Source organism: Trachurus trachurus (assembly GCF_905171665.1).
Source record: "Trachurus trachurus genome assembly, chromosome: 6".
NCBI classification, from domain to species: domain Eukaryota; kingdom Metazoa; phylum Chordata; class Actinopteri; order Carangiformes; family Carangidae; genus Trachurus; species Trachurus trachurus.
In genome coordinates, this window is record NC_139897.1 from 34,173,694 (window position 1) to 34,199,847 (window position 26,154).

General features: G+C 45.1%; 2 protein-coding genes across 2 annotated transcripts in view; one reads left to right on the forward strand and one right to left on the reverse strand.

The window, feature by feature from the left end:
• Positions 1–26,154, forward strand: part of LOC310987529 (uncharacterized protein) — a 300,910-nt gene that overhangs the window by 159,795 nt on the left and 114,961 nt on the right. The window lies entirely within an intron of this gene.
• Positions 2,709–26,154, reverse strand: part of spg11 (SPG11 vesicle trafficking associated, spatacsin) — a 47,726-nt gene continuing 24,280 nt past the window's right edge. The window contains exons 22-40 of the mRNA XM_083973837.1: positions 25,062–25,224; positions 23,730–23,917; positions 22,810–22,918; positions 21,687–21,846; positions 20,083–20,391; positions 19,027–19,227; positions 18,145–18,252; positions 15,795–15,969; positions 15,059–15,273; positions 12,938–13,811; positions 11,747–11,895; positions 10,229–10,427; positions 9,159–9,293; positions 4,830–4,963; positions 4,617–4,736; positions 4,348–4,516; positions 4,150–4,226; positions 3,133–3,440; positions 2,709–3,028 (exon numbers count right to left, since the gene is read on the reverse strand). Coding sequence (XP_083829963.1) covers positions 2,854–3,028; positions 3,133–3,440; positions 4,150–4,226; positions 4,348–4,516; positions 4,617–4,736; positions 4,830–4,963; positions 9,159–9,293; positions 10,229–10,427; positions 11,747–11,895; positions 12,938–13,811; positions 15,059–15,273; positions 15,795–15,969; positions 18,145–18,252; positions 19,027–19,227; positions 20,083–20,391; positions 21,687–21,846; positions 22,810–22,918; positions 23,730–23,917; positions 25,062–25,224 — 3,968 coding nt within the window. The 3' untranslated portion in view covers positions 2,709–2,853. The remainder of the gene's footprint in view (positions 3,029–3,132; positions 3,441–4,149; positions 4,227–4,347; positions 4,517–4,616; positions 4,737–4,829; positions 4,964–9,158; positions 9,294–10,228; positions 10,428–11,746; positions 11,896–12,937; positions 13,812–15,058; positions 15,274–15,794; positions 15,970–18,144; positions 18,253–19,026; positions 19,228–20,082; positions 20,392–21,686; positions 21,847–22,809; positions 22,919–23,729; positions 23,918–25,061; positions 25,225–26,154) is intronic.

Consider the following 26,154-nt stretch of genomic DNA (forward strand, 5'->3'; position numbering starts at 1 on the left):
TATATTCAAAAAACCACCAGTAAGGACAAACATGAAACGTCACTGTGTCACAACAAATGGAGTTAATCTGTGGAATAACTGCAGCGATGAGCTGAAAACGTGTAGCAATTTAGCTAAATGGATGGACTAGTGTTTTTGTTCTTTGTTTTATACTATGGCTGTTTTTTTTCATAACTTATTATTATTATTTTGATTAGTATTAGAGTTTAGAATTTATTTATTTAGCACACATTTAAATTCAATGGTGCACGGAGGGAACAAAGCCGGTTGGCATATTTACATAGTATTATATAAATAGCAGAAGGGGCTAGGACCAGAAAAAAGTTTTTAACGTCTTCTTTCCCCTTTTGAACATGACAGGCACCTTCTTTAGAGAGGATGATTATTAATATACATTTACTCATTGTTTTTATTTTTGTTATTTCGTTTGTTTTGTTTTTACTCTGACATGTTCAATAAAGAATCTGAATCTGAATATGACATCACAGACTCAGAAAACGCTGCAGCAGCTTCAATGTGTCAATCATCAGTGATCCAGTCACAGGTAAAGGTGTTGAGTCAAACAGGAACAATGAGCTTCACCTGTCACTCAAGTACAGGAAGTACTTTTACTCCACTAACTCCTAACTAAATACTTTTACTGTGATACTGTCATTATAGAAACTTTTATTCTGCTCCTATATTATAGTATTCACTGTGATACCTTGTAAGAAGTACTTTTACTGTGATGCTGTATCTACCAAACTACTCTTATTGTTGCCTCACAGCAAGAAGGTCCTGGGTTCGAATCCCCGGCCGCCCAGGTCCTTTCTGTGTGGAGTTTGCATGTTCTCCCCGTGTCTGCGTGGGTTTCCTCTGGGTGCTCCGGTTTCCCCCACCACTAAAAACATGTCGGCTAGGTTAATCCTCCAGTCAGCGCCCCTGACCAAAGGCACTGGCTCATAATCTGGAGTTGGTCCCCGGGTGCTGCACCGTGGCTGCCCACTGCTCCTCAGGGATGGGTTAAATGCAGAGAAAGAATTTCACTGTACTAGCTGTATATGTGACCAATAAAGTACCTTTACCTTTACATGAGTTATTTTTACTGTGTTACTGTATTTTACCTTGGTTCTGTAAATAAAGGATACTTATTTAAGTACAATTACTGTGATTCTGAAAATACTTTTACTCTGGTACTGTAAATATGAGAAGTATTCACTGTGAGACCTTGGAAGAAGTACTTTTACTCTGATACTGTTTACAGAAACTACTTTTATTGTTGTGCTGTAAATACATTAAAGCAGAAGTAAGTGATATTTTTGTGTTAATATAAGTCTTAAATAGTTATATCTTCCGACAGCAATCACTTCTATAGAGTGTTTGGTCTGAAACACGGGTCTGTCAGTCACTCTGCTCTGCTCTGAGCCGAGGAGAAAACATTTATCGTATCCTACAGTTTTTATCCAATGAGGAGAGAGAACGGCATGCAGGGCTGTGTGTGCAGCCAAGGGACGCCGTGAATGTGGCGACGTAGGGACGAGGACTGTTATGGTGCGTTCAAGGAAACTCGTATTTTTCCGACCGTGAAGTGGTACCAGTTCGATCTGGTTCGAGTTCACGGGTCAGAAGTTACGAGTGGCCGTTATAGTGACTTTCACCGGTAAAACAGGTCGGAAAAACACGAGTGGGTTGCCTGGAATGCTACAAAGTCGTTTGTTGTGACTTGAAGCTGTAATTTACGATTTCAAAAGCCTGTCTGGAACGCAGCATTAGCGAAAACGACCGGACCACTTACTTCTGCTTTAAGTATTTTTCTGTGTTGCTGGAAGTACAGGTAGTACCATTACTTTGGTACTGTAACAAAAGGATACCTTATATGAAGTACTTTTACTCTGATACTGTATTTACAGGAAGTACACTGATGCTGCATTCAGGTGGGGTCAGGCAGACGGCAAACAAACCGGATGTCACTTTAGTCGACGAGAGAAAGGTGGGTGAGGTAATTAATACAACATCACCATGACAACATACTGTGACGTGTGCATCGTTTATCCTTTAGCTGATGGACCAGTTATTTATCCCGTTACGTGCAGCGGCTGTCGTCCGTCTGCCTGATTCCACATGAATGCAGCATAAAGAATACGATTGAGTCTAAATTTTCACACAGTTAACAGTCTTTAATTTATAAATTCAAACTGATTCAGTGAGAGCGACATCACAGTCTGATGGATCAATCATTATTTATTGATTATTAATCTCCATAGAAGATTTTTGTACCTTTTTTATATAAATTACTTTTGTACACTCATTTAGTGACCAGTCAGTGAATAGTTACTGAACAGTCAAACAGTCGGGGAACAGTCGGTGAAAAGTCGGTAAACAGTTAAGAGGCGGTGAACATTCAAGGACAATGAACAATCGGTGAATAGTTGGTGAAAGGTCAGCAAACGGTCAGTGAGTAGTCGTCGAACAGTCAGTAAACAGACAGCAAAGAGTTGGCAAAAAGTCAGTCTGCGAAGAGTGAACAGTCAGCAAATAGTCAAAGAGTCGACGAGGAGTCAGCGAACAGTTGGCAAACAGTTGTTAAAGAGTCAGTGCACAGTTAGCGAACAGTTGGTGAACAGTCAAACAGTCTGTGAAGAGTGAACAGTTGGAAAACAGTCGGCAAAGAGTCAGCGAACAGTCGGGTAAACAGTCAGTGAACAGTCGGTGAACAGTCATTGAAGAGTCTGCGAAGAGTGAACAGTCGGTGAAGACTCAGCAAACAGTTGGTGAAGAGTGAACAGTCGGTAAACAGTCATTAAACAGTCAGTGAACAGTTAGCGAACAGTTGGTGAACAGTCAAACAGTCAGTGAAGAGGGAACAGTCATGGATCAGCTGGCCAGTCTGTCGTTCAGGTAGTTGGAGGTGTTGGCGTCCTGCAGCAGCGTCTTGGTGACATCATACAGGTTCTGCTGATAGGCCAGTCTGTAGCGGCTGTATGCGTCGTCACAGTGCGTCAGCAGCCGCTTCACGTTGGCGGTGGCGCTGCTGGGGGCGCCGTTGAGCCTGAAACCACACACACACACACACACACACAGGTGAGAGGGGGCATAGCCGGCGGCCGAGACACAGCTGTGACGTCTGCAACCTGCTCCGAGAGAGAGTCTCACTTCTTGAAGACGTCCTCCAACAGGCCGGCGGTCAGCGGTCGGTGGCGTTTGAACTCGTCCAGGTACAGGAAGTCTCCCTTCAGGATGACGCGCCGGTGCAGGATGTGGGCCCAGTCGGGGCTGTAGCCGTACGCCTCGGCCACCACCAACACCTGGAAGCAGCGCGGCAGCTCGGCCACCGTGCTCAGCAGCTCCGCCGGGCACAGGTTGATGACACGCAGGTCCGAGCCCTGGTTCAGGAAGTGGAGCTGAAGAGAAACAAGCTTCGCTGTGCGGACGCAGCGAGTCGCCTGGCGCACACACGAGTCCTTGAAAAACACACACACACACACACACACACACACACACACACACACACACACACACACACACACACACACACACACACACACACACACACACACACACACACACACACACACACACACACACACACACACACACACACACACACACACACAGGTAGATTGTAGATGGTTTTTGAACCATATCGAAGCAGGAGTACCAGTAGTACTGGCCCCCAAAATCACAGATTTGATCGTTTTCATGTCTTGCTATTTTTTGATTGTCCTTTTCATTTATTGTTCCATCTGTGTGTGTTCTTGAACGTATCGATACTTTGAGATCTGTGACTGTCTTGTCTTTAAATTAATCTTAGTTAAAAATCCTAACCCAATCTTAATTAATTCAGGGGTAGAAAAACTTTACTCCGGGGATAAATAAAGTATTTCTGTCTGAATCTGAATCTGAAATGAAAGAGCCTATAAATAAAGTTGTAAAAAAGTTAGTAGTCATAATCCTCCTCCTCACTCTGGATGACTCAGAGAGGTTGTGGAGTTTCCGGTCTAAAATAATCTCATGGTGTCACAGGTAAAAAACAGAAAAGAAGGCGGAGTTCAGGTAGAAACAGAAAAGGGGCGGAGTTTAGGTAGAAGCAGAAAAGGGGCGGGGTTCAGGTAGAAACAGGAAAGGGGGTGGACCTAAGGTATAAACAGAAAAGGGGCGGAGCTCAGGTACCTTGGAGAAACTCTCTGCAGCGTCCTTCAGCAGACCCAACACTTTGACCAGAGAACTCTTCAGCTCAGGAGTCACAACTGTTCATGAGAAACAGGAACAAAGTGTTAGCATCTGTTAGCTGCTGTTCACTAAGGTGACCAGATTTCTGAAATGAAAATGAAATTAAATTAGCGGCGGTTGGTGGCGTCCTGCTCTCACCCCAGGCCTGAGACTGGATGATCTTGAGCTGCGTCCTCGCCGCCATCTCGTGGTTCTCTCCGATCTCCCTCCTCATGCTGAAGCACAGAGCCACCATGTTGTGTTTCTCACTGTCGGCCGGGAGGCAGCGCTTGATGTAGTCCAGCAGCGCCGTCTTCAGACTGGAGCTCTGTGCGTCGCCACGGAGACAGGGTGATGATGAGGCAGGGGTCACGAGAGGTCAAGGTTGTCAGACATATGTGTGTGTGTGTGTGTGTGTGTGTGTCCACCTGGCGTCTGTCTGTGTCCGTCTTCTTCCTCAGCAGCATCTCAAACCGATGGTTCTGATGCAGCAGGTCCAAGACGTACGTCATCTCGTTGTAGCGGCCGATTCCTGTCAGGAGACGCACCTGCACACACACACACACACACACACAGTCATATGAACCAGTCCTGAGCCAGCCTCCGTGTGTGAGAGCGGGTGAGGAGTGGGCGGGGCCTACCAGCAGGCTGTAGTGCTCCCCGGGGGCCAGGTAGGCGTGGCTCAGGTGACGGGCGGCCTGCAGCACCCTGACGATTCCCTCCATGTTACAGGTCAGACTGAAGCAGTCGTGAGCGACGACCAGCAGCTCCACCACTTCACACAAACACACACAGTCAGGAGGAAAGTTCAAGGTTCAGACACAAAAGAAACTCAAAAGCAGCCACTGTGACATGAGCTCTCTGTCTCCAGGCTGATTGTGTTCACATGGAGGTGAAACTAAGTCATCCCATTAAAACCTGTGTGTTCATGCATCCAGCTGCTCATCTGAATAAACTCACTGTGACATATCCAGTCAAATATGTTGAAAACAGCAGCAGGAGAAGCTTTTCCTTCCCTAATCCTCTGATCTAAATGGACCTGTATGGTTTTGTTTCTTGTTTTCTCTGTGATGAAGCTGCAGCCACAGCAGTTTCTCTTTCTCATACACTTTCTCTCTACATGGATCTGGATCCCAACATCCACCTGCATAAACCACCCAGAGAAATCTGGTCAGTCTTTAATTTACAGGCCGTTATTTACATGAACCGCCACCTTATCACGGTGGAGGAGTTTGAGCACCCAAATGACCCTAGGTTGTCGGGGGCTTAATGAGAGACAGGCCTAGGGTTGGGGCTCGCAGGCGAGCGTCTGGTGGCCGGGTTTCTGCCCACAGGACCCGGCCAGGCCCAGCCCGAACTAGCGACGTGGGCCCGCCTTCCAGTAGGCCCACCACCCGCAGGAAGGACCATAAGGGGCCGGTATGTGGGCGGGGGCCCCGGCACCCAATCCCTGGACAACGACTCTGGCTTTAGGGACATGGAATGTCACCTCGCTGGGGGGGAAAGAGCCTGAGCTCGTGCGGGAGGCTGAGCGGTATCGGCTAGAGATAGTCGGGCTCACCTCCACGCACAGCCTGGGCTCTGGAACCAACTCCTGGAGAGAGGTTGGACTCTCTTCCACTCTGGAGTTGCCCATGGTGAGAGGCGGCGAGCTGGTGTGGGCTTGCTCATAGCTCCCCAACTCAGCCGCCATGTGTTGGAGTTCTCCCCACTTAACGAGAGGGTCGTTTCCCTGCGCCTTCGGGTCGGGGACAGGTCTCTCACTGTTGTCTCGGCCTACAGGCCGAACAGCAGTGCAGAGCACCCGGCCTTCCTGGAGGCCCTGGGAGGAGTAATAGAAGGTGCTCCAACCGGGGACTCCATCGTTCTGCTGGGGGACGTCAACGCTCACGTGGGCAGCGACAGTGTTACCTGGAGAGGTGTGATTGGGAGGAACGGCCTCCCCGATCTGAACCCAAATGGTGTTTTGTTATTGGACTTCTGTGCTAGCCACAGTTGTGTCCATAACGAACACCATGTTCGAGCATAAGGGTGTCCATCAGTGCACGTGGCACCAGGACACCCTAGGACGGAGGTCAATGATCGACTTTGTAGTCGTGTCATCTGATCTCCAGCCGTTTGTCTTGGACACTCGGGTGAAGAGAGGGGCTGAGCTGTCAACTGATCACCACCTGGTGGTGAGTTGGATCCGCTGGCAGGGGAGGAAGCTGGTCAGACCTGGCAGACTCAAGCGTATCGTGAGGGTCTGCTGGGAACGTCTGGCAGAATCCCCTGTCAGGGAGGTTTTCAACTCCCTTCACCGGATTCCGAGGGAGGCCGGAGACATTGAGTCTGAATGGACTATGTTCTCCACTTCCATTGTTGACGCGGCCGTCCGGAGCTGTGGCCGTAAGGTCTCCGGTGCCTGTCGCGGCGGCAATCCCCGAACCCGGTGGTGGACCCCGGAAGTAAGGGATGCCATCAAGCTGAAGAAGGAGTCCTACCGAGCCTGGCTAGCTCGGGGGACTCCCGAGGCAGCTGACGGGTACCGGCAGGCCAAGCGGACGGCAGCCCGGGCGGTCGCGGAAGCAAAAACTCAGGTCTGGGAAAAGTTCGGGGAGGCCATGGAGGAGGACTACTGGTCGGCCTCGAGGAAATTCTGGCAAACCATCCGACGCCTCAGGAGGGGAAGCAGTGCTCTGCCAACACTGTTTACAGTGGAGGAGGGGAGCTGTTGACCTCGACTGGGGATATCGTCGGGCAGTGGAAGGAATACTTCGAGGATCTCCTTAATCCCACTGACACGCCTTCCGTCGAGGAAGCAGAGGATGAGGACCAGGGGTGAAAGTAAGCCGGTACGGTCCGGTACTGCGTACCACTAAAAGATTCAGAGGCGGTACGCAGTACCAGGAAGATCATGAGAGAGATTTAAAAAAAAAAATAAAAAAAAAAGTAAAAAAAATTATAAATCTAATTTCACATGAATTCCCTGTGGTTTGAAATGATTTCTGTGAAATTGTCTCGGTTATTATTATAACACATAGTGTTACGAGATCCCAACCCGATCAAAGACAGAGACATGATCTACTTTCTGTGCGCAGCAGCGCTGTGCCCTGGGACGTCAGCACCACCTGCAAGCACCTGCAGTGTGCAACTGTGCACCGCGGAACGCGCGCCGCTCGCTCACTGCTGCTGATTGAAGACTGAACCTTTTTTTCCGGTACCGTGAAACTTTGCCCTCAGCGCCTCGTGGCGAGTCCTGTCTGGACCGACACGGACGTGACACGCGGGCCAGAGCACGCGCTGCGGCGCTGGGTCTCGGTGCGGCTACAGTCGAACTTGCGGTCTGTTTATGTGAACGCGGCTCCAGCTGCTCGGTGTGCACCACAGCGGTGGTGCGCGTTTAGACCATAGTAGGCTACATCCACGATGGTTTGAAGCAGAGAAAAAACAAACGTGTGTCAAAACAAAACGGAGCTGAAAAATGAAACAATAAGTCAGTTTTGCACCAGTCTGTGGAAACAGCCTAAAGTGAATGAATGACAGCAACAGTTGCATCATTGAACTACTGGAAGATAAAAGTAATGACTACATGACTTTCCGTTTGTGTTGGGGCATATTCACCATTTTAACTCTGTTTTTACTTCATTGTTAAACCACAGTAGGCTAGGGCTCAAATACAAGTTTGATGAGAAACAGTTATTTATTTATTTATTAAATAAATAAAGTAGCCAATTTAGAAGCACATGTTTTTTTCTTCTAATTAAATCGTGGTATTGTATAAGTATCGAGAATCGTGGAAATTTACTAGTATTGGTATCGAGCTCCAGCATCGATGGCGAGACCGCAGGCTGTTTGCAGGCTAGGATATGTTCTTTTTTATTTATTATGGGGATCAATACCTGACATTGTCCTGGGCCAGTGGTTAGAATGGTGGGGCCAGCGATCTTCAAAATTTCCTTTATTGGCTACCCCTGACCCAACATTAACGTTTAATGTCCCAATTAAAATCAGTAATAATAATAATAATGCAGAGAAAAATAACTTTTGGTAATAGTACCGGCAAGAATTTAAAACTACTTTCACCCCTGATGAGGACTCAGAGGTTGATTCATTCATCACCCAAGCTGAAGTCACTGAGGTAGTCCGGAAGGTGTTCCGGGCATGTCCCACCGGGAGGAGGCCCCGAGGAAGACCCAGGACACGCTGGAGTGACTACGTCACTTGGCTGGCCTGAGAATGCCTTGGGGTCCCCCCGGAAGAGCTGGAGGAAGTGTCCGGGGAGAGGGAAGTCTGGGGATCCCTGCTCCGACTGCTGCCCCCATGACCCGGATGGATGGATGGATGGATAATTACGTGATAATGTCAAGAAATAACAATTAATTGCATCATTATGTCTAGAAATAGCCCAGAAATTATGGCCAACTGCAGAGGACTTGGTGGAGAAAAATTAAAATCATGAAGATCATGTGTAATCTTTTGCCTTTATGAAAAACATGACATTACAAGATTGACCGTTATTTCTAGGCCATTTCTAGACATTACTACGCAATTAATTCTTATTCCTTGGCTGTTTCTTGACATGATCACATTAACGGCCTGTAAATCAAAGGGTTACCTAATTTCTTTCTGAATGAGCCTGTTCAGATTAAAATTTTCCAATCGATCGGCATTTATACCTATTTTATTCAGATTATTTGTGTGGCTACTGTGTTCCCGGCTCTTCTCTTTTTTATGTTCTCTGATTACCTAATCACCTTTTACTGTAACTGTCTTTTTTTTTTTTTTTACTTATTTCATTTCTTACTAAAGATAGCAATTAAACGTATTAAAGGAACATTTCACCAAAAGGTAAACTGAGTAAAAATGTTTCACTGTTGTCTCTGTTGTGTGTGTGTGTGTGTGTGTGTGTGTGTGTGTGTGTGTGTGTGTGTGTGTGTGTGTGTGTGTGTGTGTGTGTGTGTGTGTGTGTGTGTGTGTGTGTGTCGTACTGCAGCTCAGTTCTCTCAGTGGGATGGTGTTGATGCTCTCCAGCAGCTTCAGTCCCACCAGGTTCGGGTCGTCACACAGTTTGACCAGTTGGATCAGAGCGTCGCGGCCCTCGCTCGGCCTGAACACCTGCTTCTCTGCTCCAACACACGTTCAATTCATTAACTCATTCATCTATTCATTCGTTCATTCATTAAACCTTCATAATATAATACAGGTGCATCTCAATCAATCAGAATATCATGGAAAAATCAAGTCCAGTTCATATAGATGGACATACTTTTCAGAAGGCCAACATTTCCATATTAAAAAAGCTTTTTGAAATTGGTCTTTTGGAATATTCAAATCTTTATTATTAAACGTTTTTATTCAGAACGGATTTTTAACACTGAATGATGCTGTGACTTCTCTCTTCTTTACATGTTTTGTTTTTTTATTGTTCTATGTCTTAATGTCTCTATGTCTGTCGTGTTCTTGTTGTTGTCATTTTGATGTAAAGCACTTATAACTTATAATTCATAACAACTATGTTGTGTTTGACATGTGACCTAATAGTGTTGATGTAAATGAGCTCTAAACTAACTCTGGTTATGTTTTATATCGAACCCGGTCCTTTTATAAATGACATGAATAAATAAATAACCAGAGAATGCATTTCCTGAAGGAAATACGGGTGAATGCTGAAAGCTAAATGAGCTGAATACATTGTTGAAACAATGCTGAATTAAGTGAAGAAAGTGCTGAAGAAATCTTGACAAGATAAAACAATTTCTGAAGAGTAAAAGTAAAACATGTAAGAAGGAGGCTGTACGAAATGGTTGGAAATTACTGGAATTGTTGAAGATTAGTATGAAGAAATTGAATGGCTGAAGTCTACTCAGATTTATTTAAAACTGACAGCTTGAAAACATTTTTGAACCATTACTAATATAGATGAAACAATAACGGAAGTAGAATAATATAGAAGTAGTTAAGAGGAAAAGACTTGAGCTTCTGATATTGTTCATAACTTTTCCATGACTTTCTAATGTGTTGAGCTTCACCTGTCCTGTACGACCTTCCCGGTTCTCACCTGTCTCCTGGGCGGAGCCGAGCAGCGCCCGGACGATGGCGGCCGACAGCAGGTCGGCGACGTCGTGCGCGTGGAGGCCCTGAGCTCTGATGAAGGCCTGAGACTTCCTGAAGCACTCGGGCTGATCCGAGGTCAGCAGCATCTCCAGCAGCGAGAGCGGCTCCTTCCTGCAGATCTCGCTGAACGACGTCTGCAGCTCCTACAGAGGCGGAGGAGGAGGGAGGGAGGAGCGGTTACCGTGGCAACTGGACAGTCACAGGACGCAGACCGGAGACGGGCGAGACTAGAGCACTGGAAAAGAGAGTAACGACACCACCATTGACTCCCGTGGTAAGGGTTTAAGGGTTTAAGGGTTTTGCGCCCCCAAGTGGCAGGATATGGGTGTTGCAAAAGCGCCCAGAAAACCCATTCACTCTAATGTATGTGTGTTGCCCACTTGCTGGTACATTGATGAAAACGGCCGTGTTTTTGTTTTTAGGTGTCTTGGTCATATCAAATTATACTTATAATTTGTTTATTACAAAATGTAGATTGAAACATTCATGTAGACAACTGTCTGTTGACAAATCAACTGTTGTTATTTTACTCGCCTATGTGTTAATGTTTATCTGTAAAGGGTCCTCAATGATGCTATTAACGTGGGTGATCTATAGGACGAATCTCCTTGTTGTTTACAACTACTTCCGGGTAGAAAACCAGCATGAGAACAATAGTGACGGACGAGAGTTTCGCTATATATATCTCATTTTTCATGTCACTATATCACCGTTTAGACTAATCTGATGTTTGTAAAGTTTATAAAACCAATGATTGGACAAACATTACTATTTATGGGTGCACATATTTGTAATTAGTCATGGTTATCAGAGATTAGCTGGGCTAACGGTTAGCTACCTGTTTAACTTTAATAACTCAGTGACTCAATAAACGGTCCATGAAAAAATATTTTCTCCAGCGGATATCTGAGTTCCAACATGACTGAGCTAACTGGAGTAGTTTCATGTCGTGTCCCACAACGGGAGGGTTTTAACAGCTGACGTCCTGCTGTTAGCTTAGCTACCGTTAGCTTAGCTACCGTTAGCTGTCCCTGTCAGCTGAGCCACTGATGCTTTCTAGACACTGTGATTCCCCCAAACTGAATAAATACAACACATAGCAACACAAAACACACACACAGAAATAGTAATGTTTCTTCAATCATTTCAGATTTGTCTAAACGGTGATAGGGCGTGAAAAATATGATATATAGCTAAACTCTCGTTCGTTACTATTGATCTCATTGAAATTACGTGCTGGTTTTCTACCCGGAAGTAGAATGTAAACAACAAGGAGATTCGGTCTATAAATGTCCTTAAATTATTGAAAACACCACACTTGTTCATTCACCAACAATGCAGAGATGTCAGTTCTTCTGCAGTACCCATATTCCTCCACCAGGAGGCGCTGCCATTGGACCGATGCTGTCGTTACTCTCTTTCCCAGCGCTCTCGGCGAGGCGACGGGCCAGACGGGTCCTACCTTGGAGAGCTGGTACAGGCCCAGCACCTGTTTACAGTAGTTGTTGCCGTGGCGACAGCGGTCCACCAGCCGCCGCAGCTGCACGGCGACGGCGTCGTCGTCGTCGGGCGGCGGGAGCATGACGAAGGACAGACTGCTGAAGGAGGCGGCTGCAGCACAGACAGGTCAAAGGTCAAACTGATCCTCCAGAGGAAAGTAACTGAGTACTTTTACTCCAGTAGTCAAGTACTTTTTGTTTTACTTCTACTGAGATTTAGTGATGTATACTATAATCACACGTTCAACATATGAACAGATAAAGTCTTGAGTTGTTTTGATGCTGAGACTTTTTTAACTTTTTCCTTCACACTGATAAAAGTTACTTAAAGTAATAAAGTATTTAAATAAAGTAGCTACAACAACAACAAAACACTTAAAGAAGAGAAACACTAACGTTTGTTTGGTTTCCAGCAGAAAAGAAGAAGGAAATTATATTATGAATGAATATCAATATGAGGAGAAAAATGTTCTAATGTTGCTTCATGTGTTATTATATTATTGTTTTATATGTTATTTCAGGTTTTACAGTTATAATCTTTAATGTATAACCATGTTGTGTTTTACATGTGACCTAACAAAGGAGTATTAGCTCTAAACTAACTCTGCTTATGTTTTATACTGAACTTGGTCCTTTTATAAATAAAATGAATAAATAATAAAGATTTAAAAAATGTTATTTAGTTTATTATAATAAATTATAAAAGAAAATAACTTTTTTCTCCTCATCAGTGAAACTTGAGCTTCTGTTCTGATATTTTCTCCTCCTAATAGTTTCCAGCAGAAAAGTAGAAGATCAGAGGAGTAAAAAGGAAATTATATTATGAATGAATATTATGAGGAGAAAAATGTTCTACTGTTGCTTCATGTGTTATTATATTATTGTTTTATGTGTTATTATAGGTTTTACAGTTATAATCTTTAATTTATAACTATTTATAGATATGTTGAGTTATTTTATGAATAAAATAAATAAATAATAAAGATTAAAAAATGTTCAATTTTAAGAGAAAATAACTTTTTCTCCTCATCAGTGAAACTTGAGCTTCTGTTCTGATATTTTCTCCGTCTAACAACTTTCAACCTGAACTCACAACTCTGCTCTGGTGATATTTGACTCTAGTTGGTGTTAGTTGTAAAGGGGGCGGAGCTTACAGCTGCTCATCGTCTTCTTCTGTGGTGGAGCGTTTGTCTCCTCCTCCTCCTCCTCCTCTTCCTCCTCCTGTTGCCGTGGTGATTCGGGGCTCAGGTGACCGGCGGCGAGGCCTCGGCAGCGCAGCGCCACCCACAGGTCGGCGTGATGGAGCCCGAAGTACCGGCAGACACGAGCGGCTTCGTGGACGCCGCCGTCGTCCAGCAGCCGGCCAATCAGAGCGGTCAGGACGCGCCTCTCCTCCGCACTCAGACCGGGAGGAGTGGGCGTGGCCTCCGGAGGAGTGGGCGGAGCCTCGGGCAAAGTGGGCGGGGCCTCAGGAGGAGTGGGCGGGGCCTGAGGCAGAGTGGGCGGAGCCTCAGGCGGCGGCTTCAGCCCGTCCAGACTCAGACACGCCTCTGAGTTCAGCACTGAGATGTTGGAGAAGGAGAACTCCTTCATCAGCGACTCGTACGAGTTCATCTCCGGCGGCGCGACGACGGCCGACGGCGGCAGTTTGAAGATGCTCTCCGTCTCCATGGCGACGGTGAGGACGTGTCGTCGGACCCGGCCGAGCCACAGCTTCTTCTCCAGACTCTCCAGCCGGTCCAGCGGAGCAGCCGGGCGGAGCAGCGACAGCCAGTGGCCGGCGAGGCTCAGCAGCACGCAGCGCTCCGAGACGTCCAGCAGCTCCGAGGCCGACGCTCCCGACGCTCCCGACGCTCCCGCCGCTCCCGACGCTCCGGCCTCGGCCTGAGACAGGAAGAAGCTGGAGACCGACTCGGGATCGGTGCCGTCGGCCTTCAGCTGCTCCTGACTCCTCCTCCAGAAGCCGACGCGGGTCTCCAGCCTCCTCCACTGGGGCTTGGACCTCTGGGAGTTCACCTCCTGGAGGAGCTGCAGGAGGAACAAGGAGGTGAAGCAGCATCGTCAACACATCAGACCAGTGGTGTGGCCCAAATCGTGCACTTCTGCACTTACACTTAATATTTTGAGTGCATAAGTGCGTTCACACTGAGCAGTGTGCGAAAATGTACTGCGCTATGTGCACTCAATTGGCGCACTCAAACGGCCAGAATCGATGGACACTTTCCACACTTAACGGCCGCCATCTTAGTGACGTAACGGAAGCACGTCACTACTTTTCAAACGGCAGCGGTTGCTTTGAGCAGCGACGGAGCTGACACCGGCGTGAATGTCTTTTAAAAACACTCATGCCTTACAGTGTACTGTAAGGCAGTGCACTAAGAAAAGTGTGCGATTTGAGACACACCATGGTTGTTAATAAATAAAGTTTTCTAAAATGTTCTGCACTTGTGACAAATGATAAAACTGAAAGATGAAATCCAGATCATCACTCTGCATCCGGCGAGTATGAATGGACTGTTACAGTAAGTAGCAAAAGGCAACTTTGAGGACTTTACTTTTCTTTCTTTCATTACTTTTCTTTCTTTTTTCCTTTACTTTTATTTCTCTTTTCTTTCTTTCTTTACTTTTCTTTCTTTATTTTTCTGTCTCTGTCTTTACTTTTCTTTCTTTGCTTATTTTCTTTACTCTTCTTTATTTCTTCACTTTTCTTTCTTTGTTTTTTACTTTATTTACTTTTCTGTCTTTCTTTCTTTACTTTTCTTTCGTTCTTTCAATTTTCTTTTTTTTACTTTCTTTTTCCTTTCTTTACTTTTCTTTCTTTATTTTTCTGTCTCTCTGTCTTTACTTTTCTTTCTTTCTTTTTTACTTTCTTTACTTTTCTGTCTTTCTTTCTTTTCTTTCTTTCTTTCTTTCTTGCTTTCTTTTTTCTTTCTTTACTTTTCTTTCTCTACTTTTCTTTCTTCACTTTTCTTTCTTTCTTTACTTTTCTTTCTTTCTTTACTTTTCTTTCTTTCTTTACTTTTCTGTCTTTCTTTCTTTCTTTACTTTTCTTTCTTTCTCACTTATTTCTTTACTTTTCTTTAGTTCTTTCTTTTTTCTTTCTTTCTTTACTTTTCTTTCTTTCTCTACTTTTCTTTCTTTCTTTTCTTTCTTTACATTCCTTTCTTCACTTTACTAGTGCTAAGCTAGGTCTTATCGATACAACATTTCATTGATAACTTTCACTGGTATTAAATATTAAATAGGAGACGTGGTGTTGTGTGTGGTTGTGGGACCTGGCTGAGCAGCAGGCGGTGGGCCGGCAGCCCGGCCAGCAGCGCCACCTGTCTGGCCTGAGTGTATCGGCCCGCGGCCTGCAGAGCGTCCACCGCCGCCTGGAACTCCTCCTGCTGGACGGAGGGAGAACTGCACTGCAGCAGCCGAGGAGACAGGACGACCTCTGACCCCTGGAGCAGCTGGCTGAGCTGACTGAGCTTCCTGAAGTCTGGACCTGCACACACACAAGTAAACAGTTTACCACTTCTTCATCATCCTCTGTTTCCATCAAGGTTGGTAGTTTTTAAATGTTCATTAGTTTCATTAGGTTCATTAGAGTTTAACAAATGATGAATCAGTTTCAGTTTAGTTTTTATTTTAGAGGAATTGACTAGTTTTTATTTAGTCTTAGTTTTAGGTTTTATTTAGTCTTAGTTTTAGGTTTTATTTAGTTTTTATTTAGTCTTAGTTTTTATTTATTCTTAGTCTTAGTTTTTATTTAGTCTTTGCCTTAGTTGTAGTTTTGATGTTGAACTCTGAACTTGTTCCCTTTTAGTTGCATCCATCCCACAATGTTCCCACAAGCTGATGTTATCTGACTACACGTTACTTTACCTGAGTTTAGCACTGAGACCTGAGAGAGGGTCTAGTTTTATTTTTATTTCCGTTTACCAAATTATTTTTTCACTGCTAGTTTCGGGTTTCGGTGAACCATAATAAGCCTGGTTTCCATGACGACGGGCACTCTGAACTCACCGTTGGACTTGAGCAGCTGGACGTCGGCGAGCAGCAGCAGCAGCCGGTGCAGGTGGAACTGGGAGGAGCAGCGCTGCAGCAGCGTGAGGAGCACCACCGACGCCTGGCTCTCCACCCACTGCAGGGGCGGACACCCGGGGGGGGCGCCGGGGGGGGACGGGCCCCCAGCCCTCAGCTGCACAGGACAGAGGACAAGTGTCAGCAGCTTTTTCCGTTCTTTCTTTACTTTTCTGTCTTTACTTTTTTCATTTTCTCTTTCTTTGCTTTTCTTTCTGTCTTTCTTTCTTAACTTTTCTTTTTTTCTTTCTTTACTTTTCTGTCTCTCTTCCCTTTCTTTCTTTTTTCTCTTTACTTTTCTTTCTGTCTTTCCTTTTTCTTTCTTTGCTTTTCTTTTTTCTTTACTTTTCTTTCATTTTTCCTTTTTTTTCCTTTTCTTTCTTTACATCCTTCATTTTTCTTTCTTTCTCTACTTTTCTTTCTTTCTTTACTTTCTTTCTTTCTATCTTTTTCTTTCTTTACTTTTCTGTCTCTCTTTCTTTACTTTTCTTTCTTTCTTTACTTTTCTTTCTTTTTACTTTTCTTTCTTTCTGTCTATCTTTACTTTTCTTTCTTTACTTTTCTTTCTTTTCTCTCTTTACTTTTCTTTCTTTCTTTGCTTTTCTTTCTTTCTTTCTTTCCTTTTTTTTAGGGTCCGGGCAGCTAAGCTGCCGGGAACCTATTGTATTCCGAGGAATTCTTCTTCTTCTTCTTTCTTTCTTTCTTCTTCTTCTTCCAAGGAAGTCATACTTCCCATGGGCGAAAACTCACCAAACTTCACAGAAACATCCAAACCCATGCCAGATTCACTCAACTCCAAGGACATGTGCCCCCCCCTCCTAGGGGGGGCACAATAAGCGTTTAAATTTAAAAATTTTAAAAATTCCTACCAAACCAACGGTAGATGCTACAGTGTTGAAACTTCACCACAATGTTGCCTCAATACTGCTGAAACTTTTGTCCACTTAAACTTATTACAAATTATGAAGTCCATCACTCTGTTTTTTTCAATAACTGTAAAACTTATAAAATGTATCTCCTCCCACAATTTTTGCTCAATTGACACCAAACTTGCTACAGAGCATCTCCAGACCGTCCTCCACAAAACTTGTTTCTCGGATTTTTGATTAAGCAAAAATTGAGCCTACAGTGCATGAAAACGTTTGACTGTAAACACTACTGTAAACATATACCATCAAATTCTTGATAAATACATTTTCAATCTTCCTGAAAAAAAATGACAATATTCTGGAGTCATGGTTGATGAAGTTTAGCAAATATCAGAATTGTATCTCAAAAACTGAATTTTTGAGAACATTTTGAATTCTGCTCTCATGGGACCAACTGCAGCCAATGTGAGAGTGGAATTTATAAACATCAGATTTTCTCTTATGAAGCAAAACACTTATCATTAAAAACAAATCACCAACATTTCCATGCTGTCAAGATGCAATTTATGTATTATCAGATTTTTGTTTAGATGACTGAATTTCTGACATTTTGACCATTTCATCACAACAGCTGCCCGGGCACTGGCTCACCTGAGTGGATAAATGAAGCTACACAGCAGGTCTCACTACCAGCCAATTAGCTCAGCGGGTTAAGAGCTGGTTCTTGGTGTCAGAGGCTGTGAGTTCGAGACCCAGCAAGGGTGATGATGATGATGATGATGATGACAGATCAAAATGTCAGTTGTCCTCAACAGAAACACAAGACAATTGTCCTAATGGTGGCATCACAGCAAGCCTCTAAATTTAAAAATCCAAATAGCTTGGACTGTTCCATGCGCGAGGCTCCTAACATCTTAGAGTCACAGTAGATGTTTGACAAATACATATCATTATTTTACCTCAAAAACTGATTTTTCTTTTCACTGTGGTTTCAAATCTGCCTACACGACAGTGAATGGCTTACTCAATTTGTGAAGCCACTATTGAACTGCCACTTGTCAATTAGCTCAGTGCAATAGACAACGGTCTTAGGATCCCGAGATTGTGGGTTCAATCCTCAACTGATGCTAATTGAACATTATAAGGTCAACTGTCTTGTCTTCCTATTCTCCTGTTTGTTGCTCAGAATTGCCTAAATTTGCCCAAAAGTAGCCCGCACCCGACCCATCGCTGCGCAGCAGCTATAATCTTTCTTTGCTTTCCGTTCCTTCTTTTTTCTTTCTTTACTTTTCTTTCTTTCCCCTTCTTTCTTTACATTTCTTTCTTTCTTTTTTCTTTCTTTACTTTGCTAGTGCTAAGCTAGGTCTGAGGCCAGCCTGAGGGACACGCGTCTCCATGGTGACGGATGCGGGGACATGACTCACGGTGATGAGCGTCCTCTGGAAGTCCAACAGTCGGGACTTGGCCTCGGTGAAGTTCCTGTGGTCGCAGCAGAGCTCGAACATCTGGAGCAGCAACACCAGGGGGCAGTCCTGAGACACCGGGGGGGGGGGGGGGGGGGGAGTAATGTTACATGATTAATGTTACCAGACAGAGTTGTTTTGGAGGGAAATACAAAGACTGCTTGATGAAAAACTGTCCCTGAAGGCAACGCGCATCAGTGGTTTTGCATGAATTTCCCTCTACAACAACTCTGTGTGGTAACGTTGTGTTATTATCTCATAGCGTGGTGAATGTGCAGCTTGTCCACCAGAGCGTTGTGGAGTTGTTGGATTGTGTATTTGATGAGTTTGAGTTTGAGTTTCACTGAGCAGCTCATGTCTCACGCCCCGCCGATCTCAAAACAACATGCACTGATAGGGTTGCAAAATTCTGGAAATGTTCAAAATTGGACACTTTCCGTGGGAATTAACGGGAATATATGGGAATTAACAGGAATATATGGGAATAAATGGGAATAAAGTCAGCTGAGATAGGCTCCAGCTCACCCGTGACCCTAGTGCAGGATAAGCGGTATAGAAAATGAATGAATGAAACTTGGGGGGGGGGTGATATTTTACTCAACTTGTGTAGTGGAGGAACGGAGGGTGGAAAGTTTCCAATTTGGAATATTTCAAAAAATTCCCCAGTTTAACTTCACATGGAAAGTTTCTGGAAATTTACTGGAAATTTTCCACCCCTTTTCAACCCTATGCACCGATAATAAAAGGTGATGAACCTACTGCTGTGACTATAGGGGTTATGGTGAGAGGAGGATCTGACTAAAATGTTGAACTGTCCCTTTAATGACGACGGGGTGTTCTTACCCTCTGGAAGAGCTGGAAGCCCCGTAGCAGCGGCCGGACGCGGCCCCGCCCCAGCAGCGTCCTCCAGATGATTGACAGGTCGTGCAGCGTCCACTCGTGGTGCTCGGGGGCGTCGGCCAGGTGGGAGGCGGCCGCGCTCGCCGTGACATCATCGACCGACGTCAACACCCACACGCACAGGCAGGACACAAGCCCCGCCCCCTGGCAATCACAACCAGCCAATCAGATCAGGAGGAGGAGGAGGAGCCAATCACAACCAGCCAATCAGATCAGGAGGGGGGGGGGGGGGGGGGGGAGGAAGAGGAGGAGGAAGTGGAGAAGGGGGAGGAGGAAGAAAAGGAGGAGGAGGAGGAGGAAGAAAAGGAGGAGGAAGAAGAGGAGGAGGGAGAAGAAGAGGAGGAGGTGGAGAGGGGGGGGGGAGGAAGAGGAGGAAGGAGGAGGAGGAGGAGGAAGAGGAGGAGAAAGAGGAGGAGGAGGGGGAAGATGATGAGGAGAAGGAAGAAGAGGAGGAGGAGGAGGAAGAAGAAGAAGAAGAGGAGGAGGAAGAGGAAGGAGAAGAGGGGGAAGAAAAAGAGGAAGAGGAGGGAGAAGAAGAGGAGGAGGTGGAAGAAGAGGAAGAAAAAGAGGAAGAGTAGGAGGAGGGGGAAGATGAGGAGGAGAGGGAAGAGGAAGAGGAGCAAGAGGAGGAGAAGAAGAAGAGGAGGTGGAAGAAAGGGAAGAGGAGGAAGAAAAGGAGGATGAGTAGCAAGAGGAGGAAGAAGAGGAATGAAGAAGAGGAAGGAGAAGAGGAAGAAGGGGAAGAAAAAGAGGAAGAGGAAGAAGAAGAGGAGCGGGAGGAGAAAGAGGAAGAAAAAGAGGAAGAGTAGGAGAAAGAGGAAGAAGAAGAAGAGGAGGAAGAGCAGGAGGAGGAAAAGAAGACAAAAAAGAGGAAGATGAGGAATGAAAAAGAGGAAGAGGAGGAGCAAGAGGAGGAGGAAGAAGAGGAGGTAGAGGTTGAATGAAAAAGAGGAGGAGGAAGAAGAGGAGGAGTGAAAGTCAACATGATGACATCATCACCTGGTGACAGGCGGCGAGCACGGCCAGCGTGGGGCAGCGCTGCAGCTGCGCCTCCTGCAGCAGGAAGCTGCAGGGCCGCGCCTCCTCCTGGCTCCTCAGCAGCAGCTGGAACAGCTCGGGGCCCCCGGGGGCCGCGGCCGAGCCCGGGGGGGGGGCCACCTCCTCCTGCTGCTCCTCCTCCTCCTCCTGCTCCTCCTCCTCCTCCTCGGGGCCGCGCCTCCTCCTCTGACTCAACACCTGCAGGTCCTGGAAGGCCAGACTCAGGTGAGCCTGGAGGGCGGGGCCAAACTGAGCCGCCAGCGACCTCACCTGGAGGAAGAACCAAATATGGTCACGCATCATCTGTCAGTCGGTAATAGAGAGGCCGAAGCGGAAGCAGGAAGTAACGTCGCCATGGGAACTCAACTCTGAAAAAGTCTCCATGCAAGTGAACGGGACTGAAAGTTTTATTTCGTGATCCGATTGAATTGCGGCATGAGAAAAAACTCTGTCCTCTACCTGTTTAAAACATCACGTTTCATCCAGAAAAATCTGCAGTTCATCGTAAAACGGCAACAATGTATTTAGTGTGAAGACGCTCTGCGGACTACAGATGTGGTGTCCCACAAAAAATACGTCACCAACTGACACGGGAAAGGACGCCATGTGGTGACGTCACCTACGCCACCTTGAGTCTCTCTGGTTTCTGGTTACGGACTCTTCTGAATTTTATTCCACAGTAGTTTTACAACAAACTGCTGATTTCTCTTCATGAAACGTGATGTTTTAAACAGGTAGAGGTCAGATTTTTTTCTCATGGCGCAATTCAAACGGATCACGAAATAAAACTTGGAGTCCCGTTCATTTGTATGGAGAGTGGAAAGAGAGTAAGGACACCACCATTGACTCCCGTGGTAAGGGTTTAATGGTTTAAGGGTTTAAGGGTTTAAGGGTTTAAGGATTTAAGGGTTTAAGGGTTTTGCGCCCCTAGTGGCAGGATATGGGTATTGCAAAAGTGAAGCCCAGAAAACCCATTCACTTCAATGTATGTGTGTTGCCCACTTGCTGCTAAATTGATGAAAACGGCCGTGTTTTTGTTTTTAGGTGTCTTGGTCATATCAGATTATACTTATAACTTGTTTATTACAAAATGTAGATTGAAACATTAATGTAGACAACTGTTTTTTTGTTGTTGTTTTTTTTACTCTCCTATGTGTTCATATTTATCTGTAAAGGATCCTCAATGATGCTTTTAACGTGGGTGATCTATAAATGTCCTTAAATTATTGAAAACACCACACTGCTCATTCACCAACAATGCAGAGATGTCAGTTCTTTTGCAAAACCCATATTCCTCCACCAGGAGGCGCTGCCATTGGACCGATGCTGTCCTTACTCTCTTTTCCAGCGCTCTAGTCTGAGGATGTAGAGGTGCAGGGGCGTCATGCAACTGTCGGCTCTCACATTTCCATTCAAGGTAGGCTACAGCTCCCCAAGCACAGACTTTGTGTGTGTGTGTGTGTGTGTGTGTGTGTGTGTGTGTGTGTGTGTGTGTGTGTGTGTGTGTGTGTGTGTGTGTGTGTGTGTGTGTGTGTGTGTGTGTGTGTGTGTGTGTGTGTGTTCACCTGCTGCGGCGGGAAGTTGTGCAGTTGGACGAACAACAGGAAGTGGATGAACTGTCCGTCGGCGGCGCAGTGGGCGGGAAACACGGAGCTGAGCCTCAGAGAGTGAAGCTGACAGAACTGGACCGGTAACGACCAATCATGAGACGCCTGGTAGGACGACCTGGAGGGGGGGAGGAGAAGGAGGGAGGAGGAGGAGGAGGAGAAGGAGGAGAGGAGGAGGAGGGAGGAGGGGGGGGGGGGGGGGGGGGGAGGAGGAGGAGGAGGAGGAGGAGAGGAGAGGAGGAGGAGGAGGAGGAGAGGAGGAGGAGGAGGAGAGGAGGAGGAGAGGAGAGGAGGAGGAGGAGGAGGAGGAGAGAGATGGAAGAGGAGGAGGAGGAGGAGGAGGAGGAGGAGGAGGAGGAGAGGAGGAGGAGGGAGGAGGGGGGGGGGGGGGAGGAGGAGGAGGAGGAGGAGGAGAGGAGAGGAGGAGGAGGAGGAGGAGAGGAGGAGGAGGAGGAGAGGAGGAGGAGGAGGAGGAGGAGGAGGAAAAGGAAGAAGAGGAGGAAACACATGAATCTTGTTGTGCATGTCGCTACCCGATTTGTGTCAGCTACGTACGGCAACTCCACTTGGACAAACTTAGTTGAATTGACTTCACTGCCCTGTGTGGTCGCCAGAGACGGTTTATCTTTTTATTTAAAAAAAAAAAGAAGACTTTATTAGTGATGTAAATTGAGGGTTGGTTGCGGTGGTCATAAAACAGGAACAGAGGCGACTTTTAGTGTTTACTCTCCTCTTTTCTCTCCTCATCACCATGACAACCACAAACAATCACAACTAACCACTACACTCACTGAATAAACGAGTCTGCTGCGGCTGTCTTACGACGGACGTCCGTGTTTTTTTTGTTTTTTTTAAATAATTTTCACAGCACCGTATTTTAAATGTACAGAACTTTAAGCAGACTTCGGGCAGCGCCCCAACTGAAGTTTGTCCAAGTGGAGTTGCCGTAGGCAGCTGTCCAAGATGGCGGCCGTTTTGTCACAAGTCGGGTAGTGACGCTGCAGCTGAATCTTGTTGTGCAGCAACAGGAAGTGGAGTTCTATGACATCATCGGTGTGAGCGGCGAGGGGGGCGGAGCTACCTGCCGATGCCTCTCTGCTCCAGACTGTCGGTCACCGCCGCCTCCAGGCAGCCAATCAGCTGCTCCGCTGCTCCGGGCTCCGCCTCCGCCAGCTTCACCGCCTTAGAGACTGAGACAAGACACAGCAGAGTGGAGAGGATGACCTCACACATAGAGGAGGAGAGGAGGAGGAGGAGGAGGAGGAGGATGAAGAGCAGTGTGTGTGTGTGTGTGTGTATATATATTTATACATATACATAGTTATACACAAAAAGCAGCTTGTTTTTAGATCATTTTTACTTCTTTCAAGCTGATTTTCACTTGAAATAAGTAGAAAAATTATTATTTTTTTTTAAATTATAATTATGATGTTATTTTAATCCAACTATTGGGTCGTGTATAAAGCACTTGCTCGACCCAATAGTTGGGTTAAAAATAACCCAATGTTGTAGTGCGCGGACAGCATTTTTCAAATGAACCGGCCGGTTAAGTCACAGAATTACCCAACCCAACCCAACAAATGGGTTACTCACTGAAAAATAACCCAATTACTTGCACAACCCAGGAATTGGGTTAAATTCATAGCCCTATAACCCTGAAAATGGGTTAAACTCTGGAAGAACAACCCAAAAATTTAACTCAACACCAATAACTCAGAAATTGGGTTACAGAGATAACCCAAGTTTTTTTAGTGTGTGATCTAAAAACAAGTTCATTTTTAGGTGATGAGTCTTGTTTTAAGTAGAAAGAGTTTAGTTTTGACTTGAAATGAGACTTTTGACAAGAAAGAAGACAAATATTATTGGAAAGATTTTGAGTTTTTGCAGTGTGTGTAGTTTACCCAGAGTGTGTAGTGGTTGTGTAGCGGCAGTGTGTGTGTGTAGTTTACCCAGAGTGTGTAGTGGTTGTGTAGCAGCGGTGTGTGTGTGTGTGTTGTTTACCCAGAGTGTGTAGTGGTTGTGTAGCGGCGGTGTGTGTGTGTATGAGGTTCAGGGCTCGGAGATCGACCCTCAGCCTCAGGCTACTCGCTCCCAGCAGCTCACACAGACACACGGCGGCCGACGCCACCGACGCCACGTTGAAGAGCTGCAGAGCCAGTCTGGAGATCTGCTGCAGGGCCCGCTGCACGCTGACACACACACACACACACACACACACACACACACACACACACACACACACAGAGTACTCAACCCCAGTACTTGAGTAAGAGTACAGTACAAATACTACTGGTCAAAATTTACAAGTAAAAGTAGCTCAGCTCAGTCGACATGTTACTCAAGTAAAAGTAAAAAAGCACTTTAGTTGCTTTTTAAGGTACTTAAGTGTCCAAAAGTACATTAAAGGGACAACACTGCAAAAACTCAAAATCTTACCAAGAATATTTGTCTTATTTCTAGTCAAAACAAATCTCATTCTACTTAAAATAAGACTCATCACATTAAAAAGCAGCTTGTTTTTAGACACTTTTTACTTCTTTCAAGCAGATTTTCACTTGAAATAAGTAGAAAAATCTGATAGTGGAGCAAGTTTTTCTTTCTTATTACGAACACAAAAAACCTGCTTTCACTGGCAGATTTTTCTACTTATTTCAAGTGAAAATTAGTTTGAAACAAGTGAAAATGATCTAAAAACAAGTTAATTTTTAGGTGATGAGTCTTATTTAAAGTGGAAAGAGATTAGTTTTGACTAGAAATGAGACATTTTGACAAGAAATAAGACAAATATTCTTGGAAAGATTTTGAGTTTTCGCAGTGAACGAGGAGTTTGTATTTGGTTATAAAAAAGTCTCATATTAATGTGGATGAATCTACGTTACCACTTGTTAATGGGCCCCTTTTCGATAAACGAGGAGTTTTGGAAAAGCGAAGTGTTTCCTACTACATTTCCCATGAGCCTCTGCGCTCACCGTGAAATTCTTTGACCAGCGCAAGACAGACTCATGTTTTCATTCATCAAGAATTAAAGTCAGAGGTTGGAAGACGATCACATACCGTCGTAGTTCCCACCATAAACGGAGATTCGGCGGCGTTATTCTCATGACTCGCCACGAAACCGAAAGTAAAGAAACGCTGGTCGGCTCGCCCAGCATTTCCACCACCACTAATAATAACAAAATAACCATAGAGACAAAACCATAGATTTATCTAAAATGGACCATTAACAAGTGGTAACGTAGATTCATCCACATTAATATGAGACTTTTTTAGAACCAAATAGAAACTCCTCGTTGTCTCTTTAAGTAAAAGTAAGGCGGTGTCGTTGTGACTCACAGCAGCTGCACGTCGCCGCCGCTGCTCAGCTGTTGCAGCAGAAACGTGGCGAAGGCGAAGGACGGGCGGCCGTGGCGCAGGTAAAACAGGAAGTCCAGCTTCTCCACCAGAGCGAAGCGGCCAATCAGGTGAGGGCTGGAGAAGTGAGGCGGCTCCCACGACTCTGCGGACAAACACAAACACACGCCCTCGTCGTCAGCATCTCATCTTATTTTAGTTTTTATCTTATTTTATTGTTTCTATAGTACGGCTGCTAACTTTACCCACATTTTAATATATTTTAATTGTTCTTATATGTCATTTTATTCCTTATGTAAAGAGTTATGCTTTAATTTATTTATTCTGTACAGCATTTGGTCCACTGTGGATATGGTTCTCAACATAGGGTCCGGGGACCCCCAGGGGTCCTTGAGAGGGTTCAAGGGGGTCCCCAACTTTGTTCTTTTTTTTACCACGTTTTCAATTTTTTTGAAAATTTTACCACTTTTTTTTTAACCACTATTTTTAGTAAATTTTACCACTTTTAGCACTTTTAAAAAAAAATGTTACCACTATTTTATATTATATTATATTTATATATATTTTTTAGACAATTATACCACTTTTTTATTTTAAAACTTTTAGCACTTTTTTTTGGAAAATGTTACCACTATTTTTAGAAAATTTTACCACATTTTATTTGAAAATGTTACCACTTTTTTTATATAAAAAGTTTACCACTTTTTTATATAAAAACTTCACCACTGTTTTTTAGAAAATTTTACCCCTTTTTAACTCATTGAGTGCCAACCACGGAATTTCTCGTTTTTCGTTCCCATGCGTTGAGTGCCAAAAACGGAATTTTTCGTTTTTTGCTTTTTTTTTAAATTATGAAAATAGACACTTTAATACACATTATATGTAAATTTGGGGACTCTACGACGAGGAGAACTGAAATAGATGACGATCAAAGTCACATGACAGCTCATGATCTGGAAGTTTTTATCATAACTCGGCTTCTGCAAACGGAGTTCTGCATGCAGATGCAGCGCAGCTGCTCCGCTGCTGCTCCGCCCTCACCTGCGCTGCTGCTCCAGCTGCTCCAGCAGCTCAG